A 22,258-nucleotide genomic window follows, 5' to 3' on the forward strand; every position below is an offset into this window, starting at 1 on the left:
AGGAAATAAAAATAAATGGGAAACCTCTTTAGTTATAAAACCAATATATGTTTTTATTTAATAAATGCTGTAAAAGTAAACATATCCCTATAGAATTTATCAGTTTATGATTGACAACATTAGTAAGATTAATATAACATTAAATTACTAAATTGCTAAAAAATGGTTTATTGATAATTATGGAAAACTTTGCTACTCTTTAAATTAGGTTATCATGAAATTAATTTCATAAAACAAAGCTTAAATTATTTGGAATAATTTTTCAGTTACTGAAGTTTAGTTTTTTGTATTTAAATATTGAATAGTAATTTTTCCAAAGCAAATGTTGGAAGATCATTTTTGTTAATTTAATTTTTTGTTTATTATGTATTTATATTTGTTGTAGTGGGAACACCTTATTATATGTCTCCAGAACGAATCCATGAAAATGGGTATAACTTCAAATCAGATATCTGGTCTCTAGGATGTCTGTTATATGAGGTAAGATTGATAACTTTTAATACGTGTAAGTTGGTTGATATGTTTTGTTGATCAAAATGTTTTTCTACTTGTGTTATGATTCTATTGAATTTTCATTCCATAAATTAGTACTGTCTGAAAGTAAAGAAATCTGGCATTTTACAGATATATGTGGTGAAATTTGCACATTTGCCTTAGTTCACAATATAAAAAGAACGTAATACAAATATTTGTAAAAATTTGGGGCATATACTTTGCAAAATAATCTTTTTCAAGTCTTCATCTTTCAGTATCAAGGTTAACTGCCAAGGTGACAATTTGAAATTGAAAACATTATCTTCACATGAAATGGACCTAGCAAGGGCATACTCCAGTCAATACTTGTAGTATCAGCTATTATTTCATTAATTATTAAAGTTTTGTTTTCTGAATTTTAAAGTATAACATCTTTAAACTTTCCTAAGTCTGATGATAGCTTAGGAAACTAGTATTCTGTTCTTTTTATATGGTATATCGGGCTGAATATTTGTATATAATTGACTAAACACAAGATCATTAATACTTTGATACAGAGGTAAAGGATTTATGGAAAAATAATGTCAGGAAAAGGTATTCCTTCATTTGAATTGTTTAAACTAGTCGTAATTCTAGCTTGTAAAATGTTAATTATAATGAGATCAGTAAGATAACCAAATTCTACCAAAACCTTCTGGATGTTTATAACCAGCTCTAAAAGTTTTACCCATTGGCTTGCAGTCTTTCACTCAAAAGATCTCTAGAAAAGTTTATGTAATTACATGCAAGGTGAAGTGATAGATCACTTTCATTGCAGTTCAGCAGAATTCATCAAAACTCTCTATCAAGGAAAAAAAACCCTACAATATTAGGATTTTCTGAGTATCATAACAAGTTTTTCTTTAAACAAAACAAAACAATTCAATTGTAAAATGATTACTTTCTCTCGGACTCATGTATACAGAAAGCACTATTTGGTTTAGATTACTGCTATATATAATTGCTTATCTCAACTACCACTTGATGACTGAATTATAAAGGAAATAAACATTTAATGAGAGCATTATTTTGGACATTTATTAATTATTATATCTTAAACTGGGATTTATTCAAAAATATTTTTTTTCTGTGGTGCTGCTATTTGTTACTATTAATGAAATTAGCAACTAAGATTTGTATTTACATTATTCTTTTCTTTCTCACAGTTGTCATATTACCTAATTTTTTGACAGACAATTATAATTATGTAATAAGATCATGTTTTAAAGAATTTAATTTTCTACTTTCCTTAAAATTTAGCAAACAAATTAAGGATTGGGGCACATTAATGGCATATTGTGAAGCAAAATGATAAAGCAATGTTATGTTACATTATAAGTGGCCATAATTTTATTTCACTCCTTCAGTTTTTACTCAGCCATTGTTTCTGTCAAAAACAGGAATTTGTGGATCTTTAGTTTTGTAATAAAAATTAAATAATTGTAGGGCACTTTACAAAACAGTAAGATTTTTCTCAATATAGCTCCAATAATAGGAGGATTGAAAAGCATGAATACTGCCATTTAATTATGGTACAAATTTAATATTTAAATTTATTCTTGACTTGCTCAATATATTCAACATAAAATGCATTTAAGGATTTCTAAGTTACTTATATTATTAGTTCCATTGGCTTATATTACTTTCAAATTGGCAATTATTTTTTTTTTTGCATATGCATGAGATTTTCTTAAAAGATTACATAGCTTCCCCATAAATAATTCTTCAGCCAATATTTTATTTGAATGTTAATATTAATATCTGGCAGTCTGGTTGGACTTTAGCTGAATCGAAAATTAAGTGTGCTTTCTATTCACCGCTGTTCTATGATATAGCATTTCTTCAACCTGCTGCCTTCCAGATGTGTTCAGAATGCAATGCCCAGTGTTGCGGCTTGGGAATTCTAGAAGTTGAAGTTACAACACATCTGGAAGACACCAGATTGGAGAAGGCCGGTTTTACAGTCTGTTAAAAATTGCCCTCTTTCCTTAACTACTTACCTTTTTTGTTGTTGTTGAAGGTTAATTTTAGTCAGAAAATTAGACTTTCAAATATTCTGGAAATGCTTAAAAAAAACAATTCAAAACACTCTAATCACCCTGTGTTAATTGATATGCAACAAGCTAGACTTTACTAATTAAAATCAACGTGCCATGCTTCCACTACATGGACCTTTACATGAAAAAGTAGATATTACACATTTCCTTTATTGTTCAGCACAGTAATTGCATCCTTACAGGGTCGTAGGTTGGTGGCTTACAGTTCCCCCCCCTCTCCAAAAAGAGAATGAGCGAGTGAGGTGGTGGGGGAGAGCATTGCCACCAGCCCCGAAGACAGACAGTGGGCTTTCGTCCCTCAGACACCCCTAGAATACTAATCAGGAAAGTCAGACCCTGGAGGTCAGGGAGCAAGTCAATCATTCTAGCGATCGTCTCAGTGTGGAGGATCAAATTAGCCTGAAAAATTCAGCTGCTGGGAGGAGAGGGCGAGCAGCTGTCAGGGGCAGCAGCAAGATGCACTAATGAACCAGATGAATAGTGCAAAAGCTTGAAAATAAAAACAGGACAGTTGACATTTTTCATCTGTCAAAGCAGGAGATGCATGAAAATATAGTAGTCCTGTTTTAACTCCTTAGGGGACATTCAGCTTTCTCTCTCTTCCCCCCCCCCCTTCATTTTCTCTCTCTCTCTCTCTCTCTCTCTCTCTCTCTCTCTTTTAAAACATTGCAACAGAACTACTTTTAATGCACGTGTTTTGTACCATGAGTATCTCTGTGTTTATTTTGCAATTGTGCGTGCATGCTGATTGGGTGGTGAAACTTTCTAATTCTGTATTTAATTGCACTGAAATAAAAATACACTGCATGAATTAGGTGGTTTCAAGATTTAATATTATGGCAGCAATACAATTGGAAATCATTGTTTTCCATGATAGTCTCAAACCTTTAGTTTTCATCAATTACGATATCCAGTTAATGTATGCAATTTTGATCTTCTTGCTATAAATTTAATTAGTTCTTCATTTTTTTTTCTTTATTCCCTTATGCACCACGATCAAAATGAGAATCCTTTTTTGGTCGTGAAGGAGTTAACTCTCTTGTCTCAAAGATCACAAGACAGATGAGAGCCATTTTCAGCTTGTCCTGTCCCTGCTGAAGCTCACTGAGTAGCTCAGCATGGACTAGCGTGTTTCACACACACTTTGCCTGTCTGGGGAATGTACACATTGTCCTTCCAAAATCAAACTTATTAGCACATATAGAAAAGGGTGACTGACTTTGGGGCAGTGCTGCACTTCACACAATGCTCATGCTGCTGTGGTTCAGAGATTTAAAGGCTTTCAGAGGCAATGTGAACATTTCTGTACAAATCTCTTGAAGCTTAGCAGTATGGTGCACTTTTTGTTTGCTTTTGAAAAGCCAAGCAATAACATTTTAAAATAAGCAGTGGAGACACTAATGATAATAGTTCCAACATTTTAAAAACAATTATATCAAATATGTGGAGTTTTGGGGCTAAAACCGGGATCATGTTTGCAAAATGGACCGCTCCAATAGATTAAATGCTTTATTAGAAAAATACTAGAAATATAACTTAAACAGACCTTACAGTGCATATGTTTAATTTCAGAGGGATGTAAAGCAAACAGTTCTTTGCAGGGAATTGCATTCCTTGTCTTCTGTGGACAACAAAGTGCTTCTTGATAGTTGCAAAAAATTAAGTCTTAAATTGATGGATGACTACTTACATTTTTAATATTTTTCAGTACATACCAGTTGATGGCTTTTATAGCCTTCAGAAATGTCCTTACCAGTTGAAAAGCGACCAAGACTATAGGCAAAACAGAAGAAAGTTGAGCATGCAGAAATATTGATATTTATCCCCATTCTCATTTTAAATAATAAACTTATTCATTTTACTGCTTATTATTGGTTATAGCTTGGATTAATATCTATTCATAGTTCCCATAAATTTTAAACAAGGATATCTAAATGAAACATAAAACAAATATATGATGCAGAAAACATCTTTTGGTTTTGAATATAATTCTACCTGTCGATTGAAAATTTGTAATTTAGAATATGATAGTTTTCATGCTACAAGGTATGTCACAGGGAGCATAAAATTTATGAGAGAAAAAGAAAATCAGAGCCTTTGTAAGCTAGGTGAATTCTACCAAAGCTCCTCTGATTCCTAATTAAAACTTCATGGTATATATAGGTGATTGTAAATGGTTTTTGGTTTTTTTATATAGAGAAAATACTATATTAATCAAAATTTGGGAATAATGTTCTGGGTACATAAGAAATTTCAATGAATTTATGCAACAGGAATGTTAGCTGAGTGTAATGCTATAGGAACGATCTGATCCAATATGCTGAACGTCAGATGTAAGAAGTAAGTGACTCAAACCAATATCATAGAGAGAAAATAAGTATTAGCCTCTAATTTAAACTGGGATTTTTTAAAAAATAAAGCCAAGCCTCTGTATCTGAGTCTTCTCTGCCACACCAATGTAAAAGTATATCCTTTTTATTACTCCACACAGATGGCTGCCTTGCAAAGTCCCTTCTATGGTGACAAAATGAACTTGTATTCTTTATGTAAAAAGATAGAACAATGTGATTATCCACCCCTTCCGTCAGACCACTACTCAGAAGAAGTAAGTAACTTCCTTTGTGGTGGGCTGTTTGAACTTGCTTTACTTTTTAAAAGCATCCTATTTCTCCTAGGATCTGGCATGCAGTTTCCCATAGCTGAGATGTTCTTGCACAGCTCTCATTAATTTCAATGTGAGAGGACTTGGTTTCTTCCTGAAAACCGAACTTTCTTTTTTTAAAAAAATGCTGTTTAAATATGGCTGCAAATGTGAACCTTAAATGTGCCATGGTTTTGAAAGAACTGCTGTAATGTTCTACATAGTACTTTTTATATCTTCTGCTTGTGCTTTCTTTATAGTTGCAATTCTGTGCAAGGCATTAAAATTCCAAGCTATAAGGGGAAAATTGCTTAAACTGAGTGCAGTTAACCCTGAAATCCTCTTTGCTTAGATTGGTTACACCACAGTGAGCAACATGAATTTCTGATTTTCAGCTATATAGAATATCTTCTGAATGATATATCCTGTGGTGTTCTTATTTACCCTTTTGAAAACATTGTGAAAGAATGAAACTCCCTCAGTTTACTGTGATCTAAGTGCCTACATGGATATGATGAAAAAGTAGTTACGCTCCGTTCAGGAGTAATGACTAGAACTGTGCATAGTATTTGAGTGGGGTACTTTATGAACACCATTAAATGCATTGTTGCAAGCAAGAATTCCTTGAAGCATTAAAGCAACTGTGTCATCTGAAAAGCTCAGCATGGCTGTTTCAAAGACTTACCTTGGTTATCTCAGTGGGACAACGAACAAAGCAGTGTGGCTGTGCACGCAGAGGTGTGGGAAGACAATTGAAGATACTGACTGTTTTGAAATACATTGGATGATTTAAGGTTTTGCAAAGCAACCTTTTGGAAATACCGTGTGTAGCCCTAATAATAATTTTGTTGTATGTATGATGCCCTAAGCAACAAAAAGCACACATACGAAAAAAATCTTGGAAACCTCATATTTTTTATATATCACAAATTGTATTTCAAATGCAAGGCATATCTCCAGCATGATGTACTTCTTCACGGACTGTTTACTATTCTGTTATTCTGAATGTGCATTCAGAGATGTACATGGAACTACCACATCATGCTGCAACAAAATGGGCACCAGTGGTATGCTTTCCGTTCCTTCTCTAGCAATTTTGGTTGTTTGGACAAAGGTGGCAGAGAATGGAAATGCTTTCAGTTTCTGTGACAATCAATGCAGTACTTATTTGTATATTCATACGTAACTGCAGAAGAGAAGAAAAATATGCTTATATTATTTACAGAGATTCTTGTCCATTAACATGCAGTACCCTGGCGAGGAACAGTTATGCCTCCAAAGTCATAGGATAAAAACTTTTGATACATACAGCAAAAAAAGACTTAATATTTCTGCTAAGGATGAATACGTTCATATCTCTTATAACTAATACATAGATGCCTATGTGTTTCTGTGATTCCTTTCCCATGTATGGACATATTTTTTTTGAAATTTTGAACACAGTAAAGTAGCAGAAAAAATAAATTAAGCTATGTAGAAATATATATAAAATCCTCATATTTTGTAAACAGTAAAATGTCACTGGCTTTAGGGAATTGGGAAATAATATAACTCCAAACTCCAAATCTCATTGGTTTTAAAGATTTTAGTTATTAATTAAAAACTGTGGTCCATAAAGTATGGATCTCTTTAAAAAAATCATTGTATAATATTCACACTTTTATTACATGGAGAATTTGACTGTGAAATTCTCTATGTATGCTTTTAAAGATGACTAGGAAGACGATGAAGTGGATGTGATGGTCTTTGCTGGTGTGTGCAGCATTGACTTAATGTAGCTTTTCCAATTAACTGTTTTTTTTTTCCAGTGGCCATTTTTAATTATGACAATTGTGCAGAATATAAATATGGCACTTCATATAGGCAATTTCAGAACCGGAGGCCTAGAAATATGGTAGGGTGTGAACAATAATGCAAAATGATAGCAAGAATGTCAGGGGCCGTTCTTTGTTGTGTCATTCATGCTGTCTTCCTTTTTCCACGAAGCACATGAATATTTCACGTACCTGCATCCTCATCCTCTATTCTTCTTGACTAATTTTCAGACTGTCTGAATTTGCATTTCACATAGTAGCTGATTAGGAGATGCCGCGTGCAGCAGTGAAGCCTCAGCAGGCGGTTGCCATGGTGACCTTCAGCAGGATTTTAATGATGATACCACTAGTGGTTCGTTGAAGTCAGCCTGCCTGGAGGGCTACTTCACTGCAGCTAAGTGTGAAGTTGGATATATAGATTCTCAGCCAAGGGGCAGATATCAAAGTCCAGGCCTGATGGAAGACTTGGTATTCAGAAAGGGAAGTAATAATAATAACAATAATTATTATTACATAGATAGGAGGGGGGGAATTTTAAAAATATCAGGCTGTACTTCCTCCTTATTCAGAAACAAGGACTTTATTTTCACAACCGTTGTTTTAAAACCCCTTTTCTATACAATAACATTTGGGAGAAGGAAAGCCCTGATCTATTACAAGTATGGAAATTACTTCCTGACAAAGTGGAAAATTCAGTAATAGAGGATATACTATTACTGTGAACAATTCATTGTTCCAAAATTGTACTTAGAACAAAACTGGTATTTTTTTTTAAAGGAGTATAGTTATGATCCCTGTTAACTGTACATTTTAATGTTCTGTGTTTTGCACAGGCTCTATATTACAGAAGAAGACTGTATTATATCTACCACGGCATCCAAAAGACTTCTAGAAAATGTAGGCTAAACTTTTCTGTAGACTGAAAGGTTCATCCCAGTTGAACAGAAGAATTAAGGGGTCGTAGAACAGAGAAATATGTACAAAGATGTGTTTTTGCATCAACCTCTGCCTGTTTTTGACACAAGGCTTTTAGATAAAGAAATTTTTTTTTAATTAAAATCTGTTTTAATGTATTTCCGCTTTTGGTAGATAGTTACTACAGTGCAGACTTATTCCATTTGATATTTTTCAGCCTTTGAACCACTGTGTAAGTTAGTTCTCAGTATGTAAACCAACTGATACTTCCTAAGTGAGGATCTGGTTGGATAAAACTTCGGGTGCCCATTTTTGTTTCTTATTCTCAGGTAACACTCCTCATTTCATATGGCAACATAATATGCTGTGATAATGTTGCTCCTTTCCTTATCTGAAGCCCTTTCTGTGAATAGCTCCATCGCTTCCTTAGATCCTTAGGCTGACAACTGCATTTAATTTCCATTTTTCTTTTAATGTCTGAACAGCTAGAGTGCTTCTAATTGATGAAAGGGGAGGTCTCATTTCAATATTCTGAAACTACCTAATTACGGTATTGGTTTCAAAGACGGCATGTTTTTCATTTTTTGCTGTTAAAAATATTTGATGAGGAGGAAGGAGGGAAATTGACAAACCAATGTTTTGTGTGTGTTCTGGGCAGTAATTGTATATATGCAATTTGTCTCTCTATAATTCTAGCAAGCTCACTGATGCGATCTAAGGCTGACTTTGACTGCAAATGAATAGACACCATCCAAAAACTAGTATAGGGATATGTGCTAGATCTCAAGGTCAGCTCATTAATGAGAATTTTACTAGCAGAAAAATCTGACAGCCTTGTCTTTGGAGACTTTTTTTATTTTTACATTAATGATGATATAGAAATAAAAAGATGATAGTAAGTTTGCTTCCCCAAAAGTTTGCATTTTTCCTCTTTGCTTCTTAGGCTGTTACCATAAAGGCTCCTCATTCTGGTCTTCGTGTAGCACAGGGGTAGTCAACCTTGGCTCTTTTATGACTCGTGGACTTCAACTCCCAGAATTCCTGAGCCAGCTAAGCTAAGCTGGCTCAGGAATTCTGGGAATTGAAGTCCACGAGTCATAAAAGAGCCAAGGTTGACTATCCCTGGTGTAGCACATGTTTGCAACCTAGATTATCTTCATCCTTTTTCTGGTCATGCAGGTACAAATCCAGTCAAAACATGAATTCTAACTGCCCACCATTGTTATTTGCACAGGATGGACCTAGAATTATTTAAACACCCAACAAGTTGGGGACAGGTCAAATTGTAGAGGGAGAGGAAGGGAAGTTCATAGAAAGGAAACATTTCTGTTTCTTCCAACTGTATTTACATTTATTTGTCCTTCTTGCAAATGCTCAGTTGCCCATAAGCTAAAAATGCTGGGTCTGTGCTTTCATTGTTCCAGCTTTTCTACAATTAAAATCCATTGGTCAAGAATTATGGTATCATGACAGATGAATAATATGCTTTCCCTCTACAAAAAAGATGAAGAATGGGGGAATAGAATCTGGAGAATTGCCCTTTTTGCTATCATTTCCAACTCCAAAAAGTCTGAACATATGTGGGTCAAAACTACATATATTTATACCTCTTCCAGTTTTAAGTGGAATTAATTACTATGAATTTTATTTTGAATCCTTTTTATTTTCAGTTCCTTTTTAGCATATAGTTTCCCTCTTAAGTGTTGGCTATATGAACTAGAGTGCTCATTTTTCAAAACAAAATATTATACCCCATGAAATGTGAATCACATTGGAATATATTTAATGTAAATCTATATAAAATAAGATTCTCCAAGGTATTTAATGCTTAGTAAAACTCCATCATAATGCATTGATTAAGTAGGTGAAAATTCCATTCCCTCTGAGGGCATTTTTATATTTTGACTGCAGGTATATACAGTATTTAAATACATTTCACAAATAGATGTTTATATGATATTGGCAGTTTTATTTTCTCTTTTATTTATTATATGCAAACTGAAAAGAAAAGTTGAGAGTTAATTTTTGAATTAAATAATACAGTAATTGCATACTGTTACAAGATTCATTATCTAAATATTTTAGTTAATAAAAAAGATGCATCTTTTTATTAACTAAAATATTTAGATAATCTTGTAATATTATGCAATTAATATTTAAGTTAATTTTAACAGTAACAAAATGGGAAAATAAGAATTTAAGTTGGGGGGGGGGGTTGGGGGATTGATACCTTTAAGTCAGTGTTCAATACTGGTGACTGCCTAGAGTATACCCTGCAGTTTTCCTGGCTCTCATAAATGAATATATGTAGTCCTTACAGTATTTTTAAATAGTCTTTGGAATAGAAATTGTGGAGGTAAAATACTTGTTCAAATAAAGTTAGAAATGAGAGAGATGTTTTCTATAATAAGCCTTCAGAACAGTGCATTGAATTTTCTAAAATCCAATCTAAACTACGTTATAAAATATCTGTTGCAAAACATTCACTTTAAAAATACGATTTCACTTCAATTGCTCCATTTCAATTAGGCTCCTTATATAGTAATCTGTCCAAATCTATTGATAGTACTGTATTTTTACATTTTGAATTCCGCTTATATAATCAGAGATATATATTTTAAGTACTTTCATATTGCCTCTGGATCCCATTGAAACTATAGCAAAAAATAAATAAATCTGATTTTGACAAAGCAGTAACAGTCTAAGGCATCGGTTCAAAATTATGCTAATTTCTATTATATCTAGAAAAGACTCCCAAACCATCACTAGATTCAGACTGGTTAAACCAAGGGATCACCAACAAATGATGCTTCTCCCCTGCATGTGTCCAGCCAAAAATCCTACTTCCTGACCGCACTCACTCAAACAAATTCCACAAAGGGAAAAGAGGGCAATGAAGCCATATGGGCAGGGGTAGGCAACCTCGGCGCTTTTATGACTCATAGACTTCAACTCCCAGAATTCAGCTATGCTGACTCAGGAATTCTGAGAGTTGAAGTCCATGAGTCATAAAAGCGCCGAGGTTGCCTACCCCTGCAAATGGGAATGGGAAAAGTTTAATTTGGATTATTTGAAAAAGTAAAAAAAAAAAAGTATAACCTTGGGATTTTTATTAAAAATTTAAAATTTAGGAAAGGAAAATGACAAAACTGAAATATATGTAATGGCATGAAACTTATTTTCTGTACTGCTTCTGTGCGCAGGGCTGACATTCCAAACTGTTCGCCATGCAACCTTGAGATCCCTTTCTGAGAAGCTCCTCGGTCTACTCTCCCAGTATTTGTGGGTTTTCCCATATCTGTCACTTGACAGGGCTTCTACTAAAGCCTTTGTTTACACTTTAATCACTATTTCATAGTGAGTAATACATGGAGTACACCCTGAATCCTCGCCAGAATGAGCATGCCTCTTTGTGGTTTTTTGGTACTTTAACAGGAGATTTTGGTATCTTGTTTGTTGGTGTCATGGCCAGAGTGCTTTAGTCCTCCTTTGTGAGGACATTTGTGAGGGGACATTTTCTTACTCTGTCTCCCTTTCTCTGTCTCTTGGAGACTGACAAACTTGCTGTTAATGTAAAAAATAAATTTGTCCCATCAACAGGTTAAGCTTCAGACATAATACTGTCACTGAGCAAAGTTCACAGAACAGGTTAAGGAAAATTAGCAGCCATCCTGACTTCTCTAACTCAGCCCAATTCAAATTACTGTTTTCAAAGACATCCAGATACAAATGATGCTATAAGCTCCATGTTAATAGAATAGCTTCTTGGCAGTTCTTAGAACGGTGTAGGCTTGTTCATCGTGCTACTGGACTATTGGGCAAGAAATCATGGTCTTTCAACATATCTTCTTATGCTTCAAGGTCATAGTGATGTTCATAGAGCACAGTGCAAATGGTCATATTCTGACAAGGTTTTAAGAGATACCACTTAGAAAGATTTAAATCAAACCTACAGGCCTTTCTCCCCAATCACAGCTATTAAAATGCGTGATGTCTACCTCATTCTACTCCAATTTTAAAGAAACCGATTACCCTTTTGTTTTCAAACCCAAGGTCAGTATTCAGAAAAGGAACAAAATTAGATCGTATCGTTTCTCTTCCCTCTTTTCTGCTCCAGTTAATCAGCACGGATAATATTTTGACCAGAATACAGTATTAAGAATGTGTCTGTATGCATATTCATTCCCTTCAACTTTAGCTGAAAGTTTGACTACAGCACAGGAGATGTTACTGAAATACAGTACAAGCATTTTCATTAGTGAATATTTAATAACGTACGGTACATTTTAATTATATGTTTTCTGATCTTGCACACATTCACATTCTTCTTTGATAAGGTTGCTTGACGAGGTCCACAGTATATATATCCGGTTTCTTTAAATCAGTTCTATGGAAATGCAGAAAGAATAACTGGCTTTCTGGAGCTAGTTGAACTAATTGAGGGTCTCACATTATTCTGTAACAACCTAAGCAATAAGTTGCCTCCTTTGCCTGCTTGACTTTGAGAAGTAACTGAAAAGCAGAGGTTTCTGTTAGTCATGTTAAGACTTCCAGAATCCTATGCTATCTTTGCAGTGCTTGAAGAGTTACTGCTAAGAACTCTGTGGAATGGTGGGAATGGTGTTGTGCTATGCATGTTGGTTATTGATGCACTGGCAACAGTTGCATGCTTGAACTTTCATGCTTGAACTACTGTAATTCAATCTAGATAGGGTTGCACTTGAAAGCCACTCAAAAGCTGCAGCTGCACAGTGCAGCTGTCTGTGTGTTTAATGGGTAAAAGCCTTTAAGTCTGGATAGTATCTTGATGCTGGAAATACATTGGTTCCAGGTACAAGTCAAGAGAATTGGGCAGCATATGAAATGATGATGCTAGTTATTATGTGTAAACTGTACAAGTCTTAGGTCCTACATAGGTAAATCTGGCGCATTCCAAGTGTAGACTGGCTGGGATGGTATGCTGCTGTCTTTGTGTTTACTCTCTGGAAGGTACAGGGTGGGTATCAGAAGCTAATGGCTTCCTCGTTCTGAAATCAGTCTAAAATTAGGATCACTGTCTTCTGTTGATATTCAAGAATATTATTAAATGCTCCGGTGTTATTTGGTGATTTGTTGATGTTGCCGAGGGAGATTTTCTTTTATTATTAGATCAAAATATAATTGTTCTACTGTATTTCATTATATTGTAACCCTCCTGTGATCTAGGACTGCGGTAGCCTGGAAATAGTAGCAGGTGAACAATTAGAAGAATGAATGCCCCTCTTTCTATATAATTTGTTTTAACACTGCTCTCTTTTTTTAAAAAAATATTTACCGAATATGTTTTCTAAGCATACTTCGCATACTTTCCTTGCTGCTTTATTATACTGAAAACAGAAAAGAGGGGGAAAGAGTCTATCTTGTGGAAAAAATGTGTACTAATTTTGCATATCTAAAATAAAACTCAAGATTGGATGCTATCATTACATATTAAATCAAAGAGTGAACAGTGATTTTGTTGATTTCAGTGGTTTTAGATAAATAGATTTGTAGCCTAAAATATTCATTTTATAATGTGTCTTTCCTTTCTGCATAGCAAGTCTTAGAATCCATGACAATATTTCCATTCCATGCAGGCATTCCTCAGGTCTCTGCAGAGTCACTGAAAAGAGAACCCAGTTTGTTTCCATAATAGTTTTAAGCAACTTTAAGATTAGTGAAAAGTCCGTCATGGAAACATCATTAAGCACCCTCCTGTCCAGTGTGGCCATTTTATATATCTTGTACTTATATAATAGGAGATTTGTACTATTAAATACAGCCTGGACTCCTGCAAAACTGCTGTGATTAAAAGTATGTAAATAATTATATGAAAGGAAATGCAGTAGTTTAAAGGATATTGTTTTTATTAAAAAGCACATATTTAAAAGTTACTGCCTTGCTTTTTTTTTTTTTTTTGCTTTCCCAGCATTTATAATTTGCATTGAACTTGTAGGAGAAAAGCATTCTCATAATTTTGCCTGCAGGAGTACTTTTCTTTTTAATTCTTTCTTTTTTATATGCCCTTTTTTTCTTTTCTTTTTCTAGCTGCGACAATTAGTTAACATCTGCATCAACCCAGATCCAGAGAAACGACCAGATATAACCTATGTTTATGATGTAGCAAAACGCATGCATGCCCGCACAGCTACCAGCTAAAAGACTTGCCCTGTAGGAGGAGCAGCAACAAGTTATGAACATTTAAACATTGATATGCTTTCTCCCCAATTTTTTATTATTGTCTATTGCTTTAAATTTACTTATGTGCCAATAACATAGTCACACCTTTGTTACAGAATTTACAAGTAAAGACTACTTATATTTTTAAATTTTAAAGTATTAAATAGTTTTAAACATACGTAAATTGTTACAAATTAGAGTAATTGCAAGTCATTTATATGCTATACAATTATTGAATAAAGAGGAAATGTTTTTATATAGTTTTAGCTTTTGTATAACATGTCTGAGTTGCAGGTTTTTATAGGAAGATAACTTTAATTTCTACACGCAAAATTATAAATCTTGAATGTTGTAATAATTTATGGATATGAATATGATGAAAGCATAATTACTGAATTTATTATTAATTAGTAAATTTATTGTTGGTTTTATTTCTACCCCTCTCCCAGGAATTTAAAAAAAGATTTTTTAAAAAATAATGTATAGTTTTGCTTATCAAAAAATGTATATTTATTCGACATTGAGCTTTAAGGCAGTTTCTGAAGTGAAAATGTGGCTTTTTCATCTGTTTTTTTGGCATATTGTCCCACACTGGCGAAACAAAGGAGAAGAAATCTGGTCAAATTGTTTGTTGTCTAGTCTTGTACTGTATTATAAACCCAATCCCTAACTTCGATTTCAACAACTGAGAATTTGCACAATGTCTAGGAGTTAGAATCAGTCATCAGGTTAGAAGGGATGTTGAGGATCACCTGATCCAGTTCCCTTCTTCATTTGTACTACAGGTTTTCTCTATTATCTCTCTGAAAAATGGCTTAAATAGAAAGGAGCACTTAATGATTCCCAAGTCAGCTTGTTCTACTGCCCTAAGGTTCAAGTTTGTAGCTGTAGTGTGACTATTCTCCAAATCTGTGGCTACTAAGGGTAAGCTCCAGTTATAAATTAGTTTTCATGTCAGTATTACGTTGCTAAACACATACAATTAGTACACTAGTAGAGAACTTAACTTTGGGCTGGATAGTTATGTATGTTAATTGCATTGGCATAGATGACTCCAAGAACCTAAGAGATTGGGGTTTAAAAGAAATTTGCTTTGAAGAACAGTATTTCCTACACATTGGATGAACCAAGGATACTTTCCGAGCCGTGAAATGTAGTTTCTTCATAGCAACATCCGGCCATTGCTGAAATAATAGAAAGCTGTCCACATTACTGTTACTTTGGCACTCTGATGCTTGGATGGCTATAGAAAATATTACAGAAGTCGCAAAAGGCGTTATGTGTAATAATAAATAATAATCCCAAGATATTTGAAATATGAGGGATACTTAAAATAAATGACCATCATTTGGAAGATCCTTCAAATTATTTACATAGGATAACGTTCCCATATGCTGTGACTCATAATGCTGAATGGAGGCCATTGTGTATTTTTGTTTATGCAATTGGAGCCTAATGATAAAGTTATATTATGACTGTGGTTAAGACTTGGTAATAGGTAACTGCTGGACAGGATTTGATATGAATTATCTATTTCAGTGAAGGTATCTGCTTTGAAAATCCTTTATTAATTTAAAAGACAATAATAGTTGGCTGGAACTAAAAAAAAAAGTTTTGAATTGGTGATGTTTTTGTTAGAATCACCTGAAATGAAATAGATCAATAAAGCAAATAATAGTATTCTATCATGAAAGGGAAGAATAGTAATTTATGATATCAAGAAATTATGTAGATAAAGGTTTGATTATTTAACATGTTGAAGATCATAAATAAGGCTTCCCCAAGATAGTGTCTCCCAGATGTTACACTGAAGTTCTCAAAATTTGCATCTAACACATTGCAAACATTTTGAAATTAAAGAAACATACAGAGTTGAAATCCATGATATCATAAGAAAGAGGTAATGAAAAAAGGACACTTTCAATCTTTCATTGTGAATATTAATCTTAACAGATTAGTACCAATTCATTTATTTCAGTTATGTTCATGACTATAAAATGTATGTCATTTCATGATTACAGCCAGTCCTGGTCTGTCCTTCTTGCAATGATCTAAGTAAAACATAAGATACATGCCCATCTGTCTCTTAAAAGTTTAGCAGCATTGTCCATTTCTCTGTTCCTGCTGTTCTACTTTAGCTAGGTGACTGATTTTTTTTTTAATCAGGATTTTTTTATACATGATTAGTGGGAATAATGAGGTCTGATGGTCACTAATTGGACAGATATGAAACTCATGCTTTTTGTTGCATCAGCTTATGTTAATTTGGTTTTAAATTCTATCTCCAGTAATATTTGGAGTATAGTTAAAACTTTAGTACAGCATCTAGTCACAGAAGCCATGAGGGAGAAACTTGAAATTCTGCCTTCTCCCTTAGCGCATGTTTGACTTCACAGGAAATTCAAAGAAAATGAAAAATGCTAATGTCTGTAAGATTCTTAAACTTTTTTTTGCTATGAATAAAACTAACATAATATTTGTTAAAACATTGACTAAAATAATATGCCAGTCCCTTATTCCCACCACAACATTCATGCTTTCCTATGCAAAAATACTTCAGAATTCTGTATTTTTTTCCCCATTGAAGAAGCTGTAGCATTTAAAGTAGCATAATCTTCATGTGGCCTCCTGGCATTGCATATTTGAAAAAGAGGTTTACTGAATTCACTCCAAGTACATGGCATTAATTTGTGTGTGTGTGTGTGTGCATGTATGCCCACATGCGCATATATGGCTACCTTACACAAAATACTTTGGGGAATTGCTTCTAAAAATAAATGTTGGAATAATTATGACATTAATTCCAATGAAAACCAAAGACATATTTGTAAAACTTTCTGATATTGGTCATAAAGATGTGGACTGAGGATGTAAAGTAATTGCACAAGTATGAAAAAGTTACTGGTTTCATATATCTGCTGTTATCATCAGACATAGTGGATAGGTTTAAGTCTTGTTAAAAGCTTGCCCCAATCCCACTACATACTGGCAAAGCCAAGATCAAGATGATCCTTTTATTTTTAAGGATTATCCTTAAAGCATGATCAAGATAATTCTTTCTCCTCCCTAGTACCATCCCTTTGTATAGAATCAAGTCACTGTTCGGTGGCACAGAAATCCCATTCATTCATTGCAGTAAATAATGAAGTTCCATCCAGAACATTGATATACTGAGAAGAGTTGTGTCAAAACATGTTGGACTATAACTCCCATTGTCCACAGTCAGCCATATTAGGGAATGTGAGGAGGCAAATCTTCGTAGGCTAGAAATTCAAGACTGGCAGTATAGGATCTTCCAAAGCCATCATTGGATCATAATGCTTTGCTAAGGGAAGGACCCATCAAACGGTGCTAGAGCAGTGTAAGAGCCATTAAATTTTATTACCTTGGAACTATTAATGATGCTTTGGAATATAAAACAGATTTCTTAATATCTTCATTTGATAGGGAGAGGTGTGTGTTGGGGGGGGTGGTATGTCAACCACCTGTTTGATCTCACCCAAATAATAAAAAGTAGTAACTTGCATAAGAGGCCAAAAAAGAACTCAAGTTCTTGACAATATAAGGTAGGACAGTATAAGGTAGTAGAAGCTGGGCCATTTCTGCCTCTGGACCTTCATTCTTGGCAGATCTACCCTAAGTTCTAGTCCAAGACCAATAAGGCTCCTTGGCAAGACCCAGGAAAACAACTCAATGATGATTCTCTTCATCATTGCAGTACTGCATCTGAGTTGCATATATCTGGAAATTACCAGATGGCAGCAAAGAGCATTTTTCTGTATTGTTCAGCTGCTGTCTAGTAATGTTGATTTTTTTACAGCGGAAATTGGGTGCTCAGCTCTGTCCAAGCTAAACCGTTTTACATTCTTAGCAATTGCTAGGTAACAAATGCCTTAATTTTTCTTCTGCACTATAAGAAAATACATATATTTTCAGATTCCATGTATGGGAACTGTTAATACATTTGCTGTATTTATTTTAACCAAGCTGTTTGTTTCTATTCTATATACTAAACAAAACATAACATGCATAGTTTTATATCCAGTAATGTAATATTTGTGGCTTTATGAATATTTGTGTTGTGTTTGATTTCTAAATCTGCTCTTGCACAATGATTGTACTCAGTGTTTGGAATTTTATGTTGTATCATATCATAATATAAAGAACACACATAAAATATATGGTAAAATAAACCCACCTACATTTATTTTCTGTCAAACCTGCCTGTTTATTAGAACGCTTATGTTGACATGATGATATATGTGAAAATTAAGCATTTTTGTTTGCAGTTTTTAGAGAATAGAGAATAGGTTATGTTCTCCTAAGGTTTACCCTTAATCAGATTGTAACATCCCAATACCTTGCATGTTTATATTTCTGTTTCTATAATTGTAAGAGTTATTAAATATTAATGCTATATTTCTCTAGCACAAGAAAATAATTTTTGCATGCAGTTCTGTATACTGAAAAATACATACAGTGGAACAGGAAAGCAAAGGCTGCATCATGCATATATCATCCTCTATCCATTATCCTAGTCTATGGGTTAGTGTTCCTGTTTGTGTTGTAAAGTAATCATTCAGCTTTGTAAGCTACATCAATGTATTTTTAATTGGTTATACAGTCATGTTAAGGGGTGCTATGGCTCAATGGTTAACGAGCGGGGTGGAGTCTTTTTTATAAATATTTTATTAATTTTCGAATTTTACAATCATGAGTACTTAATAAACAATGTGTTATCTGGATCCATTGGTAATTCAGTGGTACATATTAACTTTCTCAGTCTAGTTCCAATACTACACCATCCAGTGCTTCCTTGGTCCTCTCTTCTTCCGGTGGTATGCATTTTTCCACACTGGGCAAATACAATTCTTGTTACTGTTAATGCATATACAATTAAATATAGACATCTTCATCACATTTTTCTGGTATTATACATAATATTGATAGTGTCAGTTTATATATGTTTCTAGCCAGAACATATCTCAATTGTATTTGCACTTAAAATCCATTTGTTCAATCAATATCCTGTTTTTCCTGCTTTTTTAATTTCCCATCAATGTTCAAAATATCTCTTATCGCTTATAATGTTCTAATAACAAATTATATTTGGGTAACCAAAAGCTCCCCTTATTTGAACACTTTTTAAATTTTCATATTTCCCATCTCATAACGAAGTATATTCTCGTTATAAATCCTATCCCTCTATTTATAATAATACTTTTATTTCTAAAAGTTACCTATTTTCTTAACCATATTCAAACATCTGTTTAATAGTATAATATCCCATCTAATAGGTCAAAACCTATATTTTCTTCAGTCTTACTGTAGCTTTCTTCCTTTGCCAAATAACTTTCCAAGTCAGTGCATTTGAATAATCAAGTAATTCTTCCTCTGTTTTTGTATATATTGTTTGGAATGAGGAAGAGAATTTGATTGGAGTATTTTTGGAAGAATGCTCAACCCATTTATATTCATTAAACAGCCTCCATCCTTCTCCTTCAGTTTTTCTTTTCATTTCTTGTTTGTTAATATTCCTAACAGCTTTATCATCTGTTCGATCAGCTCTTCTTCCTTATCCTCAAATGTGTTCTGAGATCTTGACAAGTAAGATATCATTTTCATTTCTGGTGTTATCACTGCATCTTCTAATTTTTCATTTGTCTGTTTCTGTCTGTTAATTCCTTTAGGTCCTTCACATTTGGATCCATTTTTTTCTAATTTTATTTCTCTTTTCTGGGTTACTAGTTCCTTCTTTGTAGTCATTGTCTGGATCTGTAAGTTTAGGTTAGAAAATTATTCTTTTATCTCATTTGTGTTATTTTTAATCTTCAGGAAATAAAACAATTGTCTTTTGGATTGATTTCAACATAGAAAGAATTTCTTTGAGATTCATTAACATTTTCTTGCTGGTGTTTCAAGCTGGGAACTTCAGAAACAAGTGTTAAAGATGTTTTTTTTACCATTTGTGGCTAAGTATGGAACACCCATTTTGTTTTTGTATGTAGTCTTTATAATCCAATAGAGTCCCTAATACAGATAAGCAGCCCAAGAGGTTTTTCCCCCTTTTCCCAGCTGCAGTCTTTAAAAGTGAAAGTTTCCAGGAACAACAAAGAGTCTTATCTAAGTCTGGGCTTCAAGCCACGGTTCCTTTAAGCATAATAAATTGTTGTGCCATGATTCACCACTAGATGTCATTGACACCATTTTCCAGCTTTCCAAATCCAAGCCTATTTTACAGACTTTCAAATATCTTCTAAAAAAAAAAGTCTCAAAGGTACTTTTAGTCCCCAAATTTCAAAGCTATATATCTGTATTAATTCCAAATTGATCTTGTATTTTTCTCTATTTCCCCAATTAATTCGCCCTTTTCTTTTCCTGAGATGAACTCTCATGGAGGATGGCTTGAAATGTCTGGAAGCACCAATAGCAGTTTGTAAATGCATAATTTCCAGAATATGGACAAATAATTATTCCAGCCCCCGCTTTTAGTCCTGTCTGATTGAGTTTTAAAATGAGGGTAATAAAGTGTTGCAGTGCCCTGTTTTTGAAAAAAAAAATCCCTATGGAAGTGCAATACAATGAATTACCTTCTTTAGAAAAAAGCCACTTAAAAATATAACATAATGCTAAATTTCCAATTGCTAAATCAACATGGGCTGTAAGTATGTCTGCCTACTTTTGTAGGAAAGGAAAAAAATATTTTTTTTTCTGATATATATTTCCCAAATTTTAATCCATTAGGAACTAGAGTAACAAAACTGGCCTATGCTGCATAAAATCAAAGACTCAATCATTGTGTCTTCTAGCAGTTACTATTCTTATACCCTTGGGAAATACAGTAACAGAAAACCACAATAAACTTACATTATCATTTTTAGTATAACATGATGCTTTGAGGGTAAGTTCATAAAATTTGAGGGGACAATCACCCCCAAATTAAAGTGTGGATGTATAACATTTATAGTAAACATATTTTTTTGAGATGATCTAAGTCTAATCAATTGTCTATATATCTGTCTATTGTAAACATTCTGTGTGTCTGTGAGTGAGAAAGTAGTTTCCTTAATGGGTTTTCCAAAACACTTAATAGTCAGACTTTATGAAGAGGTTTTATCACATCTAATTATTAAGAAACAGAATTGTTCTAAAAGCAATAGCACCATACTAGTTTTCTAATATATAGTTCAATATAGTGCACTTATGTTCATTTTTTTAACTTCACCATTTGCAAATAAACATACAATTTAGAATAGAATAGCGCTGGAAGGGATCTTGGAGGTCTTTTAGTCCAGCCCCCTGCTCAAGCAGGAGAACCTATACCATCTCGGACAAGTGACTGTCTAGCCTCTTTGTAAAAAATCTCCATTGATGGAGCGCCCACGATTGTCCTCACTGTCAGGAAGTTTCTCCTTAATTCCAGGTTGCTTCTTTCTTTGGTCAGTTTTCAACATTGTTTCTTGTCCTGCCCTTTGGTGGTTTGGTGAATGACGTGACCCCCTCTTATTTCTGACAGCCCCTCAAGTACTGGAACACTACTATCATGTCTCCCCTATTTCTGGTGGTGTTTACAAGGCCCTCCACGTGACTGATATAGGCAGTGCTGCCCCGCTCCGCCCCGCCCTTGTTTCCCCAGAGCAGAATTGGGGCCGCGCCAAAGGAGCCGGCTAAAAGTGCCTTGGAGTATCCCTCTGAGGACGGCACTTTGAAGGAAGGCCGGAGCGCGGCATCCTTGCCAGAGAATTAGTCAGCCCCACTAACTAACATGTGAACCCCATGCTAAGAATGGCCCTGCCTAAACTGAGCTCAATCGGACAGTAAAGTTCCAATCCGATGGAGGCTCCTGCAAAGTCAACTGGGTCATTGGGATCACTCAGTTCAGTGGGCTTCGCACCCCCCGAGCTATTAAAACAGAACCAGGCAGCGCTTGGCTTGCAATCAGTTGGACAAAACAGGTGGATAGGATTGCAGCCAACGATAGTAGACGTTAGAGCCACCAACTCTGGTCTCTACCCGGGTGGGCGGGTGAGCGAAACTCCGAAACCTTTTGCATTCATTTGCAAAGAGAAGACACCGGTGGCGCATGGCCCGGGAGGGGAAAGAAAGCTCCGGAGGGAGGC

The 22,258-nt window shown here is 34.4% G+C and overlaps 1 protein-coding gene across 5 annotated transcripts in view; it reads left to right on the forward strand.

The window, feature by feature from the left end:
* NEK7 (NIMA related kinase 7) overlaps positions 1 to 18,331 on the forward strand; it is a 72,335-nt gene extending 54,004 nt beyond the window's left edge. For 4 of the 5 annotated variants that reach the window (XM_039329548.1, XM_039329549.1, XM_039329550.1 and 1 more), the window contains exons 8-10: positions 386 to 480; positions 5,062 to 5,175; positions 14,007 to 18,331. In XM_039329548.1, coding sequence (XP_039185482.1) covers positions 386 to 480; positions 5,062 to 5,175; positions 14,007 to 14,117 — 320 coding nt within the window. In that variant the 3' untranslated portion in view covers positions 14,118 to 18,331. The remainder of the gene's footprint in view (positions 1 to 385; positions 481 to 5,061; positions 5,176 to 14,006) is intronic. The other variant, XM_039329552.1, reaches the window with a different exon arrangement.
* Positions 18,332 to 22,258: the final 3,927 nt, after the last annotated feature.

Source organism: Crotalus tigris, unplaced genomic scaffold (assembly GCF_016545835.1).
Source record: "Crotalus tigris isolate CLP2741 ecotype Arizona unplaced genomic scaffold, ASM1654583v1 scf7180000024401.5802323, whole genome shotgun sequence".
NCBI lineage: Eukaryota > Metazoa > Chordata > Lepidosauria > Squamata > Viperidae > Crotalus > Crotalus tigris.